This window comes from Takifugu flavidus, chromosome 13 (assembly GCF_003711565.1).
Source record: "Takifugu flavidus isolate HTHZ2018 chromosome 13, ASM371156v2, whole genome shotgun sequence".
Classification (NCBI taxonomy): domain Eukaryota; kingdom Metazoa; phylum Chordata; class Actinopteri; order Tetraodontiformes; family Tetraodontidae; genus Takifugu; species Takifugu flavidus.
The window spans coordinates 4819625-4841244 of NC_079532.1; the positions used below are offsets into that span (position 1 = coordinate 4819625).

The window sequence follows — 21620 nt, forward strand, 5'->3', positions numbered from 1 at the left end:
GGTGAGGCAAAAGTCTGCTCAGTGGGAGAGCTAAACGCTGAGGGCTGGGGTCACTCACTGTCTCCAGCCTCCCTTGGATATCTGCACGCCATTAACAGCAATGACTCCGATGACATGTTCTTCCTGGCCTGTTCGGAGCCCTTTGCTTCAGCTAGAGGTGCTTGTGGCCCCTGGTCTTGAGTCCCTTGTCTATTTTGGGAGGTAATTTGGAGCCGGACACTCTGTCTCCCCAATCCTGTCTCCTGATATTGCTATCAACTGTTTTTAACAGGAGCCATTACAATTTACGAGAGTGACGCCAAGCCAAGCAGTTATCAGGACCCTAACGCCAGATTAGCTGTTGTCTTCTAATGAGCATCCTTGAATGGGGAAATAGGGGAGGTCACTCCTGGACAATAGAACTGCTGTTCTTGATGGCTGGGACACAACAGGAAGTTCCCTGAAAAGACTGATCCTGACAAAAAAATAAAGCAAACCAGTTTCAATCATGGTTAGAAAACTTAGTGATTAAATATTGCATAGTTTGAGCATTGACCATCATTTCACTGAGGCAGGATATCTTTAGATATTCCCTGAAGCTGTCAATAAAAAAGCAGTACTGCAACTCCTACAAGGATTGTGCGCCGACACCACTAAAGCGTAGGCGTCTTGTATTAGGAGAGACACTTCAGGTCCACATGGAAAAGAACCCGTTGCACCGTTTGGCTACGACAGCCATTAATTATTTGCATTTTGACATAAAGCATGCAACCAACCGACTTTGTGTTGGGACAAGGTGTGGCCTGCACCTCAGGATGATGTCACCTTTGTCCTGAAACACTCCTCTGCTTTATCACCAGGAGAAATATGATGGCAATCAGATTAAAATATTTCATAAATTGATCAGCATTGTGTCATTAAATTATCTCTCAGGTTTCTCTTATTCATGTTAAACCTGACCAAAGTACTCTGTGGCAGTCTTTCATCGGCTTTTCCTTCTTTATTTCTTTATTGCAAAGCAAAAAGTACAATTTACTGCACAGCTTCTATTTTTTTTAGCAGGTAATATATTGAGGATTTCTCTCAGTACGTGCAGACGGCAGATTATAATACACTGTGCTGTGCACGTTATCTTTATGCCGTCGGTCGTGACTCTGTCGTCAGACTTTGTTTCTTTTAGTTTTTGAGGCGTGGATTAGCGGGAGTGTTGAGTCAGACTAAGGCAAGGGCCCAGGAGGTTAGGCCGGGGAGACACACATGTAAGCAGGCTCCACTGCCGCTGAATGGGCCGATAATGGCCTGGATCAGAAGGAATGTTTTCATGGAGCCTCGCTACTGACAGCCGGCCCCCGGGGACACGAATTACTCTGACTGATACAAAAAGAAGATGACAAAAACACCGCTTCGAGCGCTGTCTCCCTGGACTCCTTGTCTCCAACACAAGTAAATGAATCAAATTGTCTCCAATTAAATATTTAACCACTTTTTTTCCCCTTTGGTTTTTCCTTCTTCTCTGCCATCGGTTTTTCTGGCAAAAAAAAACAACATTTCTGAGACAAGAAGTACAATTTGTAAATATTACACAAATATCACGTGGTATGTGCTATCTTGTTCGCTTTTTTTGACTTAAGAATGGGTCGTACAGTTTGGGAATTACATCGAGAACGAGTCATTTTTGTGTGCAACGTGTAAAGATGAGTCTTCTCTTGGAGCTGAAGGCTTCTCCAGCTTCAATGAGGGAATGAGGGAGCTCTGCTCCAGCCTGTGCTTGCTCTCTTCCAAACCCACTGTTGCCAAATTAAACATTTACTTCACGTGGCTTAATGCTTTTAATGACAGAATCTTTCTTGTTCTTTACTTCGAGTTCCTTATCGAACTGTTATTTTTTTAAACATTATCTTAAACAGATGTGTCTTGCACTCTCAGCCTTGTTCTAATAATGACTAGTAATGACACAAACATCTTGTAAAAGGTTCTCAAGTACCTTCATTGTTATGATGAATTATTTTGTATCGCCCATGATTGAAAATAGCATTTTTCTCTTCTGTGATCTGACCTGAGACCATAATAAAGTAAACTTCATGAAGCTTTTATCTGTGATTAGTTGGTTAGTTGGTTTGTTCTGGCTCCACTGCGTGTTGCAGGAGTGTGTCACCCTCTGCTGAAGCTTCAGCTGGGAGCTAGGCTGGCGTGACCGCTGCATTATGGTCCAGGGGTCCCCAGGGGTGCACGGGTCTGGACCTTCACAAGGAGAGGACGGGGGGCACAGGCCTGTGTGAACAGCTGCACCCTGTTTTAGATCTCCATACTCAGTTACCTCGTGCTCTTTGAAGAAGTCCTCTCTCGCACACTTTTACACTTAAAGCGCACATCAGCAGAGTCGGGCTTGCATATGACTGGAGGATTAACAGGTCAAATGCCAGAACTTTGTTTTCTTCATTTGAAAAGAGACGTTTGGTTTAGCTGGCTTTGTAAGTGCACTGTAATTCTGCAGAGGAAGATTTGTCCCCTCAGTGCAACACCTGCCAGTTGTGTCTCTATATAGTTACTCATTTTCCAGTTTAGGGAAGTGGAGCTCCTCCTGTGGGTAATCCACTTGCTACCCTACCTGGATTTTGTAACAGATCGTATAATAATGTCTCCAAGTACCAGTACTTGTTGCCATTAGATCGATCCGCTGGTGATGCATGGTATATTGTACAGCCCGACAACTGTTGCTAACACTGGTGCCTATACGCACGTGAAGCCACTTAACAAGCCATGCTTGATTGGCTTGTACATATCTGTGAGACAGACTTAAAACCTTGCATCGTTTCAGTTATGATGCAATTAGATGATCGCCCCATGTTAATGTGGAGGAGGGGGAGGCAGCAGACGTCTTCATGCACGTTCCTTTAACCTAATTGAAAATGCGTGTGACACTGATTTGGATAAAGGGATCCACTGCAATAACAGTTTTCCTTTTCTTGTCTGACATGTGATTGAGTTACAAGCGGGAATGTATCTGCAACAGGTGCCTCCAGCAGGCTGCAGACACAACTGTTTCCTCACTGTTCTCAGCCAGCCAGGGAAGCCGGAGCTTGGTTCTGACACTGCTGCAACCTTCAGACCACATACACACATTTTTTCATCATTAATGGTGCGTCAGAGGGTTTTTTCACGGTCACATTTGTTGATGTTTGGTGAACACAGTCTGATGTGTGAGGCGCGTGTTTGGTAAAGTTACCCAGTGGGTTTATGCTCATTTAAAGGTCAACGGTGACACTGCTGTTGCTGCTGCTGTACATCTGGGGCATGGGGGTCTAATGGGTCACATCTCATTTTCAGTCTTCAGTGGTGCTTTTAGAAGTGTCATTTCCGGTGGACTAATATAATGCTGCTACCGCAAAATACACAAAACCTGTTTTAGTCCGTACGCTTTTGCAAATAAAACTGTATTTTTTTTCCGTAAGTTTTCTTTTGGTCAGAGCTCAAACTCAAACATCCTGTGGTAAGGAATTAAATGAAGGAATTGTGTACATTTTTACTGACAAAACATTGAATAAACCATAGAATAATTACTGATGTTAGGCATAGGGGTTGCTTTTATTTATACCCTTATTAAACTATACTAATATAACTTTATTAATATTCTGGCAGCATTCCAATATACATCCATCCCAGCAACTTTATCGTAGACATATTCAGGCTTTGGGTTATAATCCATAGGGTTGGCATTTCTCTTTTAAATTTCATTTTTTAAAATAAGAAAGGTCAGAGAATGGAGAGATTGATTTGGTTTTGTTAAAGTGAATAACTGAGAAAAATATATTTAGTTTATCCTCTGTCCTCAACTAACAATCTTCTTTTAGGAGTTGAACTATACTGTTTTGTTCTTTAAATGATTGCCACATTTGCTCCACAGCAGAAATGAACCCCGCATCTCATTTGCATTAAACCTCCTCGATTTTCTGCTCATACCGCTGGTTTCACGGGGAAACACGGAATGTGGGTTTGCTCCTGGTAAGTTTTAGTAACTTTAACCTTTAAGAGAAAAACCCAAACTAGCTGTTGGTGTTTCGCCTTTAAGAGTTAAGAAACTTGAAACCTTGTTTGCGCAACAATCAGTGCAGCAGCTCGCAGCCGCCAAAGTGTCTAGACTAGCACATGATGGTAGTCAGCCAATGGCTCCACCGCTCTCCTCGGGGGCCCCGTGTGTGCGTGCGTCTGCGCGTGTGTGTGTATGTGTGTGTGAAGGAGAGAGAGAGAGAGGGGAAGATAGAGAGAGAAGGGGGCGGGGGGACGCTGAAAGAAAGGGATCGGATATGCACTTTGGTTTGGATCTCAGTAGAGACGCTGGAGCGCGAGTGAGTATCCGGACTGATCCTCTTCAAATCTCAGTGTGCACGGATATTTTGCTGGGATCGTTTAAGTTTCAAAAGGAAGTGCGGACATCTCTCGAAGACAACAGCGATCCTGACATCTGGTTCATGTTCCCGGGATTAAACCGCTCCGAGGTCCCTCCTGCGCTACGTGCCGGTGTGCAAAGTAGATCCGAGGTCGATTAAAGTCCGGGACAGTTTCAGGCTGCAAGTTGTCTTCGGGGATCGGGGCTTTCTGGCTTTGGATGTTGTTATTAAGTCGATTGTGCTCTGCGGTCGTGTTTTCCACTCTTTTATGCGTCCGAGGCAAACGTATATTTGCGATTCTCTCGGAGACCCCCCGGCTCAAAGGTGTCTATTTACAGCCCAATCGTCCGAATGAATGCATCCCTAAAAGAATGTTGCATTGCATTGGTTGCGTGATTTTGTTGTGAATGCAACAAAATCGCCTTTATTCTAATGTTGCGGCTGTGCCACCAGTGCTCGTCAGTTAGCTGTGCATGGTCTGCACGGCATTTCACGCACATTAATGTTTTACAACGACCATAGAACTGTCTGCAATACTCGGATATCCGTACAAGAGTGAACCCCCCAAATAGATTTTTAAGTTGTCGTATGTTCAGGACGAAACGCTCAGGTCTTGTGCGGCGACTCTGGAGAAGCCGTTTGATCCCAGATACAGAAGGGGCAGATGGAAATGGCAAAACTAACGAGGGCTGCAGGGACGATCTATTCGGAAACAATCCAGAGAAAATTCCCAAAACGGAGCTCGGGCCGATGACCCCGAGCGGGTCTCCGGTGGAGGACACAGCGGGTGTGTGCACACGGAGCCCCGCCGAAAGCGCAGCTTTGGGGTTCCCGTCGGACCAAGATGGGGCTGCCGTGTGCGTCCAGGGACAGAGGAGCCCCCGTTCCACGCAGGACCGAGAATGCAGGACGGTGACGTGCTGCTTATTTAAAGACCGGGACCACTGCGAGCTTCAGGATCCAGAGACGGCTCAGGGGAACAGGGATCCGGGGTCGTGTCACTTCGTGCTGAGAAGCCTCGGGGCGCGGGACAGCGGCTCTCCCGAGTCGCAGGAGATGATGCCACGTACAGTCTTGGAGCAAGAACTGAAATCAGCCACATACTCACTTTTAAAACGGCTTAAGGAGAGGTCGCTGGATACCTTACTGGAGGCGGTGGAGTCCAGAGGCGGGATGCCCAGCGACTGTGTCAGGATTTCCCGGACCGAGCTGAGATTGGGCGGCCATGTGGCTCCCCCAGAGCTGCTTGTGTGTAAACTGTACCGCTGGTCCGACCTTCAGCACCCTGCCCAGCTCAAACCGCTCTGTGAGTGTAAGAGCTTCGGGACCCTGGACAGTCAGACAGTGTGCTGCAACCCGTATCACTACAGCCGCCTCTGTGGGCCAGGTAAGCCCCTGCACGCACCCGTGCACGCACCTCTTCAAAGTCTGCAGAGCAACACATTACACCCAACGGGTACACACTTAACCCGTATTTATTTTGCACCATCATAAGCCAGAACGTAGAACATAGTAGTGGAAGACTGGACAGGAACATTTGTTTTTACATTTGAACGTCCCCAGATTTGTGATGCGTTTATTACTTCCTTTAACAAGGATAGTGGAAAACATCTCATTTGATTAAATGGTCAATCATTGCTAGAGTCAGGCTCATCATCATCATCATAAACCTAATTTGAGTGAGCATATAAGATCAGGTAGCCTAGATTTCCTCAAAATCTGAGTCAATATTTTGTCTATTTTTGGTATCACTGATATTTTAGCTCTTTGGTTCTTTGGGGGGAAATGACGAACTATCCAAGCTGTTACTTCTGTCATGTTTTGGACACTAAAGCACATCTCACACCTGCCGGTGAAATCCAGGTTTTTCAGTTCACAGCAGACATGTGGACAACCTTTAAGCATATTATAAACCCCCCAGGCGGTGCGTTGTATTTGAATATCAGCACCTTCGCTGTGATTTGCCGCTATAGCTGTATTTTCTCGCTGGTTCCTTGTAGGATCATTGCCAAGTAGGCCAGTCCTCGAGTGGAGCGCGTTATTGTGCAGATCAGATTCCGTTCGAGGTTTGAACATGGTTCTACAGGTCAGATTTGTTAGCCTTTTAGGATTTAGCTTTATTTCCTATGCAATTACATATCTCTGGCAGCCCCCCAGCCCCCCCTCCCTCCCCCCAACCCCCACCCGTGTTAAGCAGAGTGGATGTTGGCTGGGGGCATGCCTGCGATCTGGCAAAGCTCAAACTCTGGGCCACACAACCCCGTTGACCCAATGACGAGGGCCGGTATCATGTAATAAAGATGCAAGCGTCTGTATTTCTGTCTCCTCACTGGCACGGGAGATGGATTTTCCATAACATCCACGTTTCCTCGAGCCAGCTGGCTATGACAAACACTTCAAAGTCACAAGTCCAAAGATATCGAAATTCGTGGTGCACGAAACGTAGGCGCGTTCTCACGTCCCACCCCGCAGTCGAACCTGAATAAGTTATTGTGGAGCCCCGTGTTTACAGGAAAAACATTTGCAAGTGGAGACTGTCAGAGATATAATGAGTTGGAAATTTGTCCCCCCCCACCTTCCCACTGAAGCAGTGGCTCTAAGACGACGGATTGCTTTGAGTTTCTTTCCTAAACTGTTGAGAGACTCGGTAGGAAGAAGGGAGAGGCGCAAATACCGCATATTGGGACTGAGGCTCGTAGTAGACATAGCTGGCATGCGCTCATGCGTGGCTCGATAGAGTTGGTATTTCTTTCAAGCTATTGAAGGTGAGGGTGGGGGGGTGGCTTGAGTCAGTGCCCCAATCAGTGTTTCTGAATCAAGATGTTGATCAGGACTCATGGGAGAATAACATTCAAAATCATTTTCATTCCCCTTATTTGTTTTTTTAAACAAAAACCCAGAACATGTAGAGAACCGTGCTGCGTTAAAGGGTTCTCCAACTGCAGCTCGCTTAAAACGTGTTTGGGAATTCTTTGAAAATGAACAACGGCTGGGCAAAGACGCGACGCTGTCTAACGTTTGACAGAGAACTTGGACGCGGACGAGAAGTTTTTCGCTGTTATTTTTCCAGGCATTATACTTTTCGAATGAGATCAGTTTCAAGTTGCACTTTAAAAGCCCTTTTGTCCTAAGGAGGTCCCCTCATGCTATTTAGGTGAAGGAGTGGTGATAATATACAGTTTGCATACTACTGGCGCCAGACTGGCTCGCTGTGTATCTGAGGGACTGAGTTCAGATCCCAGCAATTACTGCCGCCACTCTTAAAGGACCCGCTGCTATTATGCTTTTCTCCTTCCCCTTTTCCCTGTAGGCGAGGTCGCGCGGTGCTCGCAAACTTTTCTTTCCTTTGTGCCGTTGCTCCTCGTGCCAGTTGGTCTGTGCTTCTGCCGTTTTAATCGGATGAAATTGGGATCTGTGGACAAAAGTAGGTCAAAAGGCAGAAACCTTCATAAACTCCTGCCTCTGCCGGGCAACAAAAGCCTCGTTAACATTTTATAGAAATATCATCATTAAGGCCAAGCGCAGCAGACTTCGGCTTCAAATTCACACAGAATGTGACCCAGTTGACGACGCTGGGTTCTTTTCCGAACAGTGTGGGGTATATATATATAGCATTCTCCAGGTTTGTCCACTTCTTTCTATCATCAGTCATCCCCGCCCCCCGCCGAGTGCTTACAGGAGCACGGTTACAGAAACTAGTCCCTCCAAGAGCCCCCTCAAAACTACTTTCCCACATGGTTGTTCCTCTGATTGTGTTCACAAATCAAGTCGGAACAGTGAAGTGGCGCGGCCGGTCCCAACAGTGGCATCGTGTCTCTGAGTGCTTCCTAATTACGTGACGCAATCACCCAAGGCTGTGGCCGGCACGCCTGAGCCGCGAGCTCCTATTGTATACTTCATTTTAAACCCCTAGAATAAAACAACTCCTGTAGCTATACTGTAGTTGTGCCTACTGATGACTCCCAAAAAACAGCAGTTCTGCTTCCAAAAGTCTGAGATTTTATTGTAGAGAACAAGTTTTACCTTTTTGTCCTTTTATTATGTTGACCTGAATGTTTTTCATTACAGAGTCACCGCCGCCTCCTTATTCAAGGCTTTCCCCCAATGAAGAACACAAACCACTGGGTAAGCATCACACACGTCATCCTTGTCCTGTCTGCTTCCAGTTTGATTCCCTCCTGTGGCTATCCACCTGAAATGTGGCCGCTTTTGATCCCGTGGTCATGAAACTTGCTGCCATGTAGCATTGGAATCTACAGTAGTGCGTGGGGGCGTTCGTTCATTCATTCAGGCTCTGGTTTGAAAGGAAGTATTTTGAATAAAGCAATGTTCAGAATTTTAATGGCCTCTTGTGCCTGTGTCTTTTGTGGGTTTAATTGGCCACATCTCCTGGCAGACTGCTTGGTAGGGCTGTGATTAGAGCAGGTCAGCATGTGGCTGCTGTTAGCATGCCAGCCCGAGCTGGTGTGGCAGTATGGAGAGGGGAGGATGTACTGGGGTTTCTGGCAGCGAGCCGGAATCGGGTAAAGGTAAAGTCAATCGCACTGCCGTATTTTTTTCCCATGCAGAGTGACTCCCAGCGTGGTGGTAATCGCTTCAAAACTGCTCCAAAACAGCAGTGATTTTGTTGGACTGGTGATTCATGAGGATCTCTGTTTTGTTCCCCGCAGACCTGTCAGACTCCACATTGTCTTACACTGAAACCGAGGCTGCCAGCTCACCAAACATCACACCGGGGGAATTCTCAGGTGGGTGGAATCCTCCCACTGTCTCCACATTAAATCTCACACGGCAACATCTGTTGCTAGAATTTAAGTAGAAACAATTTATAAGATAAATTTCAAAGTGTAGCTATTTGACGAGCCTTCGTTTTAATGTTTTGCGTGTGGTGTTTAAAATAGTGACTTTGAATCGGACTATAAATCATCCCATTACCATATTTAATTATGAGTTAATTGAGTTTATCCATCTTTCCGTCATCCATTTTTTTCCTGACTTTGATTGGGTTAAATTAGGTTTGAAAATGGGCACTATAATGCTTTCAGTGTGTACGTCTGTAAGAGTTCAGCCCTCGACTCTCCGTGCCCTCGGTTGAATACGCAAAGTTACAGAGGTAATTTCATTTTGATTATGCTTTTTATTCCATCTCATTACACGCCATTACGAGCAGTCCAGAGTCCTGCAGATAAAGGTCTCATTGTGAGCGGTGCAGAGGTTCAGCGGGGCGTGTGCACCAGCCTCTGAGCCGGCCTCCCCTCCTCTGTTTTTCTTTCAGAAATATTTGAGTGGGATCAAACTGTAATAAGATCCAAGCTAACTCAAAAACACACACAAACACACATTGTTGCGCGTGTGCATGTGCACGGGCGCACGCACATGCAACTCTATCTAGCTTGGCTGTAAGTGGGCTGTGGGGAGGGGTGGGTTCAGGGAAATGGAAGAGCTCCTGTGAATGGGGCCACACCAAAGGAAGTGAGTAAAACAGCCCTGTTCTCTGATTTGAAATAAAACACTCCTTTTTCGTGGCACAGAGTGAGCATGTCTTCCCCCTCGGAGTAAGTTCACAGCCAGGGTGCTCGCTTCCCCCGTTGGAGGGGAGTTAAAGCTCTCATTTTTGGGGCATGCTGGCAGCAGCAGTTCCTGTTCGCTGCTATAACCCAGACCACATCCACACTAGTTGTCATTTTAAAATCCCCAAGCTTTGCTATATTTATGGCATGCATCCGCACCATTCCCCATAAACAACCCCATAATCTCCGCGGTTGCATTTTTGTCTGGACAGGCAGAAATGGACATGTAAACACTGGTGCACTCATCAGCACTGGCTTCCCCTAAATGCATAAACATGTTTGGTTGTAGCTGCGCGTTTGGGTACACACCATGGCTCCTTTGCACATGTTCCCTTTGTTAAAGACAGAAAAATCTGTTTTTACTCAGTGACGGTGCACAGCATGGCACGTTGCGATCAAATCCTCAAGTCGGAAAGTGTGCCCAGCTATTTTGTTAGCACGAGTATGACTGGCTAGAGTCTCTGTTAACATTTAGCCGAGCGGCTACATTCAAAGGTCAGAAGCCTGGACACTGAGCAGTTGACATGGCTACCTGGCACTGAAGTATTCAATCATCACGGCCCCCCTCCTCCCAAGTACACATGCTGTCACCACCTCAGCATGGCCTGGTGACACTCCCTGAGTCAACAAATGAGGGGCTTGTCAGAGCGCGCACCACAATTCCTGAGAGACCGTGGTGAGCAGGGAGGATCTAGTCATGCTAGGCTTTGGTTACTTCCAACTGTGCTGCTTCTCATCCAGGCCAGGCTGGATCACCCCGCATCGGGTCGCTCGCCACTCAGCCTGGACACGTGAACAAGAAAAGGCCTGTGCGCTACTGGGTGATGTTTAGCTGCGCTGTGAGCTGATCTGCGTATGAATCCAGACTCTGTTGTTTTGTCTTTATCTTATCAGTAATACATTTTTTGTCATTAGTCACAGGATCAAACCAAGAGCATTTAGTGGTCTTCTGCATTCACACAAGAGGCCTCTAATCCACATTTCATGCCCGTTATCTTAAGATTGATTGTCACACATTGAACATATTGTTGATCTGGAAACGTCTTTCCCTGTGAATTCCCCTGCAAACTCTGATAAAGCGTGTTTTTGTGTGTAACCTGAGTTGTGTAGGGCCCAGGCTCCGCCCCTTATGCAATAACAAGCAAACCTTTTAAAAGAAAGTCTGGGGGGGGTGTTGAGTGAACGGGTGGGGTCTAGTCAAATAATCAACTACAGTTTGCAGCCCAAGGCTACAGAAATACCCACGGAGGCTTCTTTTGCTTCACACAATGGCAGAATAACGGTGGTGGGGGGGGGGGGGGTTGCTTTCCTGAACTGGTTTGTTTGCTGGATAAGCTCGTTCTACCACTAGTGTCTGGAAGAGGAAAATTAACTTCTTCAATGTAGTTTTTATGGAAACTGTTGATATGGGGGTGTTCAAACCCATTCAACCCCTTTAATATGATTCCAATCGCATCATTTTTGGCAACGCAGCCAATCTTTGGAACATTCCAACATTTACACGTGTGTTTAGCAGCATGTGAGAGCCGCAGCACTGTTTATGTCATGAAACGGGTGCAGCTTTTAAAGTCTGTGTGAAGCCGCTATACCTTTGCACTGTGTGTGTGAGGGAATGCACATTTGCTGGTGTTGCCCTCCCGCACCGCCTGCGCACCTGTTTCCTCACTCTGTGGGCCTGGTCGTGTGGTCATCGAAGTCGAGCCCTTTGAAGCAGGTCTCATTGCTTCCTGTATGACCGTCTGATGGGATGTTTTTCCCCCTATTGGCTTTATAGTGTCAGTCACATTGGCTCTGACATTGAGGCCTTTTTATGTTCTCCATGTCACCGCAGCTCTGGCCAGCCGCTCCTGACAGGCTGCGGTGATTTTCAGTATTGCTGCCTGATAATTACAGCCATTGGGAGGCCTTTTAATGTCGATAAGCGATACAAACAAGTATTTTAAGCAATGCAGGACTTCTATTTGTGCCTCACATCGTTAGATTGCGTTAGCAGTCTGCCTACATTTTTCAGTCACCGGGTGAAGTTTGCATCGTAACGCTGTGTGTGTGCATATCAGCGCTGGTGTGAGGTCAGCTCACCCTGTGAATGGGCTGGATTTTCACGATTTGTGGAAAATATCGATAAACAGATGGCAGAACCAACACATGCAGCCCATGTCCGGAGTCACGTAGGTTCCACTAGACCAGATCTGACTTTGAAGACATGTGATTCCACTTACTAGCAGCTAATTATATGGCATAACTTCTGAAGCATCTGAAAAGAGTTGTGGTAGATTGCACCTCTAATTTGCTCTGAAAATGTCTCTGTTTTCCATATTAGATCACGGATTAAGTTCTTTGCAGTGGTCTTGGGCACTTACGGAATCATAACCACCTTATTCATTTGGAACTATCAGCCGCGACAGTACACTAAATGCCAGTGTTTCCCCCTCTTATAATTATGATTCAATCTTTTCTGATCCGTGCTGTATTGTTTTTCTATGGTGTGACAGTGACCCCCCTACCCTCACGGAGTGAACCCCAGTTCACAGAGAACCCCTGGGTGATGGCGTCTCCCCCTGCAGTTTGGCACACGGCCTCTGGTTTCCACTGCAGGCCTCAGCCTTCCCAGTGCCTGGCCGCCCACATTCCCTCAGGAGCCCCAATGCTCCAGGATATGGGATGTGGAAATAATGTGACTCGAGTGCTTCCACCCTGCCCCCTGAAATCAGGTTTTGTGGATTGTTTATTTGAGGGGAAGGAGGCCTCAGACAAACATCCTGTTTTAAAAAGCAGCCTGGATTTTGCAGCCGAGCAGGGCGGCAGAGTGATCCTTTGCCGGGGGGGGAGGGCGACTGAAGAATGTTGAAGAGCAGTCTGGGGCCTCAGGAGGACATGACAGGGCTGTCCTCATCCGTTTGTCATGTCCAGTTCAGTTCAGTGGGTTCTAGCTATACATCCTGAAGGGTCCAGTGCTCCATCCTCTCATGTAGGGTCTTTACCCACAGCCCTCATCTCAAGTATCCGTTCCTGTCCTGGGAGGCTGACTTCCGTTTCCCCTTACGTAACATACATGAGCACAGAAAAAGAGCCATTGATAAGAATGATAAGGCCATTTTTGTGTTTTCCCTTTCTCAACATTGTTAGCGAGTTGTGTGTCACAAATGCACTTTCAGCTTTTCCTCCCAGGGGTACAACTCTGACGATCTTCAATATCCTCCACAACTCAAATAACTTAATGGTTTCAGTGTTAAGTTTATTCTTGTGTGAGGGTGGGTAATTTCCACACTTTGTGAGAGACTATGCTAATTTTCTCTTACAAGGAAGGGCGGTGACTCTTTTATGTGTTGACTGAAGTCAAAAGGTGACGGAAAAGTTCATAAATGTGATGTCGAATCGAGTACTTCGGCCATCTAAAGCCTCTTTTACGCAGCCCCAGAAACCAGTTTGCTGCTGTTATGTCTGTCAGGCCATCGTGGTGCCACTGTTGCTGTGTGTTTCTCACAGATAAAGCTAATTCTGTAGCCTCACGCAACACTCGCCAGCTAAGCTCACAATGCTGCACTTGTCATTTACTCAGACCACATTTAATTTTAGGCCTTACCGCACAGGTTAAAAAGTACAGCCTGTAATTATAACGGAAGGTGTGGCCAGGTTAGGAGTTGCTCCATATTCTACCTCAGCAAACAAAGTAAGTGAGTTAATCTTGTCGTGTGCTCAGGGTGGGCTGCTGTTGCCGTGGTCCCTTCCTCCAAGCCGCCACGCTGCACCAGCCTGCACCAATAGCTCCATTCATTCGACTCAGGGCACCGGGTTACAGCAACAAATACAGAGTGCGCAGTGCCATTAAAAATGTAAGGAATGTCCAACTGTTAGTTTAGTGTTTTAGTGTGCCTCCACTCAAGGCTGGGGGGAACAATACTCCATTTGAGATGGCCACTGTAAATGCTCTAGCTATGCAATGCCTGGCAAGCAGTCCAGGAGGAGATGCCAGTTTTGGATGCTGTTTTTATTTTCTGACCATTTCACCCACAATTATAAATCCAGACACTGGCCTTGGCCGCCTATGATTTAGGCCTGTGGTCTGATTGCTGGCAAAAATAGATTTAACATTTTTTTTCCCTTCCTCCCCAGAGCAGCACCGACAGTTGCGTCCGAACCTATGGCCGTCAGTATTTTTAAAACTCAGAAGAGCCAACACATTCTTTGAGCCTCCAGAATGCTGCATGTGGATTAAGTGCTGGGGCCTGGGTCGTTTGACATCTCTACAGTACGAGCCGGGGGGGACGGAGGGGAGCTCGCTGTTGTTCACAAACCGTACACCCGCAGCGTATCTAGGTCCTGTAAATATGTTCGCGGCTGGTCCTGTGTAAGCTCGTAGATAGGACCTGGTGTTTTTCTCCTTATCTTGTGTTTTCCTGGAGCTGTATCTGCATTCCACTCGGTACAAAGATGTGGCAAAAATGTAATTCTGAGTGTTGGATCTCGCTCCAGAAAAGTTATGCATTTCTGCCTCAGTAGAAAAACTAGTTTGAAGGATGGAGCAGCAAAACAGGCAGGATAACACATTATATACGGCTCCAAGTCTTCAAGCGCGGAAGATCGTTTGACACAAAACACTATCTTACGCAAGAAGCATTCTTATCAAAGCCCACGGGGAAAATTATACCTTTTTAATGCTTGATTCTTGATTGTTTGTATTTCTGAATGCTCGGGTTTGGTGCACCGGTACGTGCAATCAGGCTGTCGCATTTCAGGGTACGGTTTAGATTAGAGGTCTGGCTGTAACTTCCCCCTCTTCCACTCTCTGTGACTGCCAGCACATAATTTACTTAATGAAATCCTGCCATTCCCTTTAGCTTCAAGATTTTTTGCAGATGTTGACAGAGGAGGACTTGGTGAATTATTGGATATGTTCACTCCTGCATTTTTAATGAAAAGTCTCGCTGGTCACGGCCAGGCCGACATGTCGGGGACAGGAGGAACAGTTGTCTTTGTTTGGGGGTGTTGGTGTTGCCCGAGGTGGAGCAGTGTGAATTACTGCCCGGCAAGTGTTGTGATTGAAACAGAAACTCTGGTGCCACACTATCCTGACAGAACACATTCTCCTTGCAGACTCTGATCCACTGGGCCGATCAATAGGAAACTATTGTTTGAACGGCAACTCTGTCCATCATAGTTGAACCACCTCCCAGCCGGCTGGAAACCAAATACCCACCTTTCATCTTAAATTAGTCAGAATTATATAGCTCATATTGACAGGGGTCTCCGTTATTGTTCCTTTTGGTCTCAAGTTAAGTTTCCTCCCACAGTCTCACGCTTTTTTTGCCTGAGAAGGAAACTACAAACATCCCTCATCAGGCAGCCGCAACGTCTTCTTTCGCTGTACTTGTGTGATGAGTGTGTCATCAACAAGGACTTGTTATTGGCATAAATTCCAAGCTGCATGCTAGAGCTCCCCCCCCCCCCAAACCCCACGGTTCTAACCAGAATAGGAAGTTATGAGGCACACTGAGGGGGAGGAGGGGGCTCAGGAATGTGCAGGGTCTCCTCCACTGAAATGCTCCGGCCTTCTTGGCACTAACCTGACTCACACGCTCGCAAACAAACAAACGCACACACACACATGCACACACGAACACGGATGGGTTGTGTGAGGGGGTGAAAGGGCACCGCCACCCAGCAGGATGTTCGCAGAATGTTTTGCTTTCTGCGCTCTCGGCCGCCGCCGCCGAGTGTAGACATGATGGTGACAAAACGCCTCCCTGTAGTCTGCCCCAAGGTTTCGCCCTGGAGGACTTTCAGAGGAAATCTCTCAGAAATGAGCAGGACCATTAGTCCTCTTCCTCAAACCAGTGATCTCAGACTCGTGCGTCCAGACGGCTCCTGCTCGACTTCCTGCTGCTTTTGCACCCTCTCTTGTTTATTGATTTAATTTACTGATTATGTTTGTTATCTACAATCAAGGGTTCAGCACTTATCCTCCCTCGTGGGGTCATCCTGAAACAGTAACAGAGGGAAAGTGGAGAGGAAGTGGATGACAATGTAAAGCATTCCCATTGTGGCCAGTGGGGCTTGGTGGCTGGATTCAGTTTCTCCTGCTCCCAGAGCTTTAGCCCCTGTACATGGCTGCGTCTCTCCCTCTCTTTCTCTCCCTCTCAGAATGGAAAGGCTAGACCTCTGGAAAAAAAAATCCATAGACACATAAGAGGCGCTCCAGTTTGCATGTCAGTCTGATAAAGCCTACTTTGATGGCAGCGATAGTCCTGACGCCAGCCTAAATGCGTCCTGTGCCGGGATCACAATCTTTAGGAGTGATTGTCTGCAGACGTAAAGCTGCGCTATACTCTGAAAACAACAAAGGCAAAGACGGTAGCGGCCTATCCATCTGATGTTCCCTCAACCCCGATGAATCCCGGGACTGGATTGCTCAAAAGCCCAGATCCAGAGCTGCCCCCCACAGGCAGGATCGCTGATTTAACTCTTCTGAGTATTGGAAATCGTGGATCATCATGAAACTAAAAGCTCCTCCCTGAGGTTTAATGACCTTTAGGTCTCACCTCTTTGGTTGGATAAAATCAGGATTTGGGGGCAACCGTCAGTGCCCCCAGACCCGGGGTCACTGTCTATTAACTGGAGGGGACCTATTCCCTCTCACAGAACCACAGACTTCTGCTCCAGTTCTTCTACGTGCTGCTCTCCACACTGCCACGGCGGCGCTTAAAGAGACTGGCGACAGCGTTTTCTCTTCTTCCCTTCCAAGCCAAGTTTGGCGGAATGAGTTCATATCTGCTCCCTGCTTTGGATTAGGAGAGATGAAGTATAATGGGGGTGGCCCTGGAGCCTGGTGGGGAGATGTTCGCGCTGAGGGGAAGCAGTTGTTTGTCTGCCTGTCCCTGACACTCGGCCTCCCATTCATCTCACTCCAAGGCTGCAGAGCTGTGTTTACCCTGGGGCAGCTCTTTTCTGCTCCCCCCTCTGCCCTTTCTTTACCCCCTCCTTTTCATGCAGTCTTTAAAAGCATTACTGGGTGATCGTCAAGGATTGCCATTGAAACTTTCAAGCCCAATTTTTGTGTACTTAGCAGCAATTACCCAGATTCTCTCTCAAGTGCCAGGAACTCACAGAGGGGTGAGCTGCTTTTTTCAATTTGCAAACCTGTGGAAAGATCTCAGGCAAGTCGTGTTTAACATAAGCATACTTTAGCATGGCGCTAATGGTATTTTTTTCTTCTGTTGGAAAGCCTGTTTAAATAACAAGCAGTTATTTTTGATCTGCAGAAATCTCTGTAATAACGCAAATTTCACAAATAAGCCACCTCCACATTTTCATTTTCCACATCACATCATCCACCATTAGCTTCCGCGGTCAAATCTCCCAGTTTTCTACAAAAAGCATCATTGAAAAGGGAAAGCTTGCAATTTCCACTTTTCCAAGTTTCTTATGTTTTTAAGTGAAGTGTGAGAGGTTGCGTTCCAGGTTTAGGGTCATATTTTCAGTAATGTGCATTTGTTTCTTCACACTTAAATGAAAGGAAAACATCCACTGGCCTCTGTAACTGGAACTCTTGTCACACATCTGTGTAGAAACATGTGAGCCGCTCCACACGTTCCGGTGATTGCCCCTCGTCGCGGGAGCAGGAAATGCAATGTCCATACTGCTGCATTCACAGCTCGGGAGAGTGACACTAAGAGGAGCGGCTTTTGAGAGTAAAATAACAATAATAACATGCACTTCTTTTCTAATGGGTAAACGGAGCTGTTAAAAGGTGGCGGGGTTAAATAGATGCAGAGCACTAGTAATTGCTCCCAGCCCATCGTGGCTCCACCATGAGCCTCTGAAATACCAACGTGGATTCTAGAACAGTTGGGTTCTTTCTGCTGTGGTTCAAGGGAGGAAGATAAGCAACATCCCTGCAATACCTCATGTCTTGCTTTCAGAGTTTCTTCTGACTTTTGGCTCATTTTTTTCATTTTCTCTCTATAAATAAATGTGTAAGGAAAACCCGCCTCATACTTTCTGCGATCTTAAAACAATAAATAAACGTAGATATGCTTGGATGGAACGTTCAAAGTCAGGAAATCTCAGGGCATTATAAAATATTCTGAAGTTACCTTGGCCTCTGCAGTGGAGTCAGTACTTTCTGGGACGATATTGAAATCTCGCTGATAATATTGTCCAAACAATCTGCCAGTGGAGATCCCCATGACCCTAATTCTCTCGGCGTCCTCACCTTAAAACCCCTGTCCAGCCAAACCACACAAGCTCGTGAGAAAAACACAAACACCAGGCTTTTTCTTCCCCCGTCTGAGCAGACACATGTGCGCAGAGGCACACGTAGACGCCTAAAACAACACAGCGGCAGGAAAAGGCCTGGCTGATGGCGCACTCATTGTCTTCCCCTGGGCTCAGGTTTAAGATCTGATACATTTTTAACCTTTGTCCCACGCATTCCTCTTCCTGGTCCTCACAGTCTCACTGGCTACCTCAGTTCCAGCCTACGTGTGAAAGTAAGACACCATTCACTAGATTGTTTTGGTTTTTTTTCCTTTCAATCTAAATAAGGAGACGGCAGCCATTTGGTCTTTCAGGTCAGCCTCCACAGTATCAAAGTGAGGCTACCTTGACGAGTGGGCTCCATTTGATTTGAGACAATGGACGACCATAAACAAGTTGGGGCTGAGTTCTTTGTGTGTCCAAGCAGCGTCAAAGCAAAAGCCCAGCGCAGAGCAGAGGAGCGGGAGTGTGGAATTCACTAATGGCACATGCATGTTGGGGCCCCTGAGGAGAGGGGGGTCATTTCAGCCATCAGTGTGTGCGCAAACACACAGAGAGCCTGTCTGCAGCTTCCCTCCACCCCCACACATCCCTACTCACTTGCTCTCCTGTCCTCCCCCTCCTGAACACTGAGAGCTGGCGCATTGTCAGCGCGAGTCTGATACACATTTTTGTCAATCTTTGGACAAACGTTACTGGTGTGGGTCACTCAGCAGAAAGGCTTCTTTGGGTGGGAGCTGAGCGGGTGTTTAGTTGCATGAATCTGCGATTCTCCACCTTAAAGGCATTTGTTAATGGGGCGGGCAGTCATTAAGCCCAGAGAGCATAGAGAGTGAAAGAATGGGGCCACAGGCCCAGGCTTTATATCCTCTGTGCCAATAGACTCTCTGAAGCAAAATAATGGTATCACTCTGTGTGTGAGTTAATGGGAGTTGATAGCATGAAGGCGGGGGGGTCAGCGGGTCACAGGCTTGTGCTAAGTTGTCAGGGAGCTGAATGCCATCCCTGGGCCCACAGCAGGGGCAAGAGTAGAGTGGGGGTGAAGAGACCCCCTGCCTGGCCCTCTACTGTCACCCCCATACTGGTGGAATGTGAAGAAGATGAAGGAATGAGGGGAAAGCAGGAAGAGATAGCTCTGACTCATGCGCTCCATCAAACGCTTCCTGGGCTTGTACAAACTTTACGAGCAGCATAAATGTACAACATGAACCGTGTGTACCGAAGCAGAATCTGGAAGTTGCCGTGAGTTTTGTGTGTTTGTTCGGCACAGTGAAGATAGAAGTCTACCTCGGGAGCAATAATTCACCACGGAGTGCAGAGGGCTGTCACTGAAAAGATCTGACCCACTGCAGGCATGATAACTACATTTAAAGAACTGATTTACTGAACAGGGGGTTCTGAGGATTTGGATGCTAATAAAAAAAAAAGTTGTTATTCTTTGTTGTAGGTGTGTTTACTGCAACAGCTAAACAGATTTTTTTAAGTGCAGCAGCTGCTTCAGTGGTGAAATGTTTAGTGTTCAGCCGTTGCTCTGCCCTCTTGAGGCCAGGGAGAGAATTGCAGTTTTGCAGTTGAACACCCCCCCGGATTTGTAGTGCGTGTGTCTGTGTGCGCGTGTGAGTTGGACGGATGTGCATGCAGTGGTATTTATACAAGGCTTAAATTTCAATACAGTGCCTCCTTCAGTATTTATAGTTCACCATCTGCTCTGAACAATAAAAAGAGATTGTTAATCCTTTAAAACTTAAGCCTTCCTTTTTACTGGGTCTGTTTACTTTTGTTTACGTTTTGTTTAATGACTCTGTCCCTGTCTCTTTCAGATACCAGTATGTCGCCAGATGCCCCCAAGCATAGCCACTGGTGCAATGTGGCGTACTGGGAGCACCGCACACGTGTGGGTCGTCTCTACACGGTGTACGAGCACTCTGTCAGCATCTTCTACGATCTACCTCAGGGCACAGGTTTCTGCCTGGGCCAGCTCAACCTGGAACACCGCAGCAGCACTGTTCAGCGCACACGAGGCAAAATTGGATACGGCATCCTCCTCAGCAAAGAGCCGGACGGCGTTTGGGCCTACAACCGCAGCGATCACCCCATATTTGTCAACTCCCCTACCTTGGATATTCCCAACAGCAGAACTCTGGTGGTCCGAAAAGTGATGCCGGGCTTCTCCATCAAGGTGTTTGACTATGACCGTTCGTGCCTTCTGAGGCACACCACTGAGGCCGACCTCCTGGATGGACCTTATGACCCCAACAGTGTGCGCATCAGCTTTGCTAAGGGCTGGGGCCCCTGCTACTCGAGACAATTCATCACCTCCTGTCCTTGCTGGCTGGAGATCCTCCTCAACAACCACAGATAACACAGACGGACCCCCACACACTATCCCAAATATCATCTACCTAGATTTAATATAAAGTTTTATATATTATATGAAATATATATTATACTTGTAAATACGGAGTCATTTTTACAATGTAATTATTTATGTATGGTGCAATGTGTATATGGACAAGAGGAAAAACAAAAATGCACTTTGGCTTATATATATTATATATATAAATATATAAAGATAAAGAATCTTTCAATACCAACTTGAGAAATTATACAGCAAAATTAGGATGAGTCTGGATTTGATGTATAATTTTCATATACAGTTAATATCCAGACAAAAAAGCTAACACCATTCACACATTGATAATAAAGTATTCGCATAATATGTCACTTTGTTTGGTCTGTAATCATTAGCGCTCATTTGAATCAAGCTCCGTGTCTTTTTAAACGCTGTGTTCGTGTGACAGCCTGCGCAGCCATTTGTTTAAGATCAGAGCCTCCAAACACGCCGCTCAGTATTCTCTGACTGTTCCACCGTGCATTATGCTGACATTTGACATTTAAGCCGAGGGTCACTCGGCCTGCAAGTAGACGTTCTAAAGATCAAAGTTCAAATTCTCCTCAGCTTTGCCAAGTAGAAACTTGTCAGAGCTGTCATTTCAGTGTTTATTCAGGATGTCACAGTGATGAGCGGTGATGATCTGCGTGAGTTTAAAATACCTGAGGAGAAAGGCTGCGGTCATGCAGGATATTTACATTTTAGAATGAGCTCCTAACGGGGTTTAAAGAAACGCTAACTCCTCCGGATCTCTTTTCCATCCTGAGGAGCCTGAACACACACGAGGACAGTGAGAAGATCCGAATGAAGCATTCTGGTTATGAGTTTTCCAAAGTTGCTTCTGCTTCCTCATCACGGTTCTCATGTTTCTGCAGCCTGGTCTCCTCACAATGGACATTGTGTTATAAGTGAGAAGAGATGCGGCATTCTGAAAGCCGCCTCAGTGATACTGGAATGTCCGCAGAGGAGCCAGGAAGTTTTACAAGCCTGCTGGAATCTTCAAAAACTGCAGCCAAGGTGGATGTGGTTTAACTT

The 21620-nt window shown here is 46.7% G+C and overlaps 1 protein-coding gene across 1 annotated transcript; it reads left to right on the top strand.

Moving 5' to 3' along the window:
- The first annotated feature begins 4287 nt into the window (after positions 1-4287).
- On the top strand, positions 4288-20914 carry smad6b (SMAD family member 6b). The gene is made up of 4 exons (XM_057051167.1): positions 4288-5754; positions 8436-8492; positions 9038-9115; positions 20014-20914. The coding sequence occupies exons 1-4, from the start codon at positions 4956-4958 to the stop codon at positions 20553-20555; spliced, it is 1476 nt and encodes a 491-aa protein (XP_056907147.1). The 5' UTR covers positions 4288-4955; the 3' UTR covers positions 20556-20914.
- The last annotated feature ends 706 nt before the right edge of the window (positions 20915-21620 follow it).

Bases quoted from the DNA above. Each gene is read 5' to 3' on its own strand.
- smad6b (XM_057051167.1), top strand. From the start codon at position 4,956: ATGTTCAGGACGAAACGCTCAGGTCTTGTGCGGCGACTCTGGAGAAGC. The intron at 5,755-8,435 runs GTAAGCCCCTGC...TTTTCATTACAG, and splicing joins CAGCCGCCTCTGTGGGCCAG to AGTCACCGCCGCCTCCTTAT. The intron at 8,493-9,037 runs GTAAGCATCACA...TGTTCCCCGCAG, and splicing joins TGAAGAACACAAACCACTGG to ACCTGTCAGACTCCACATTG.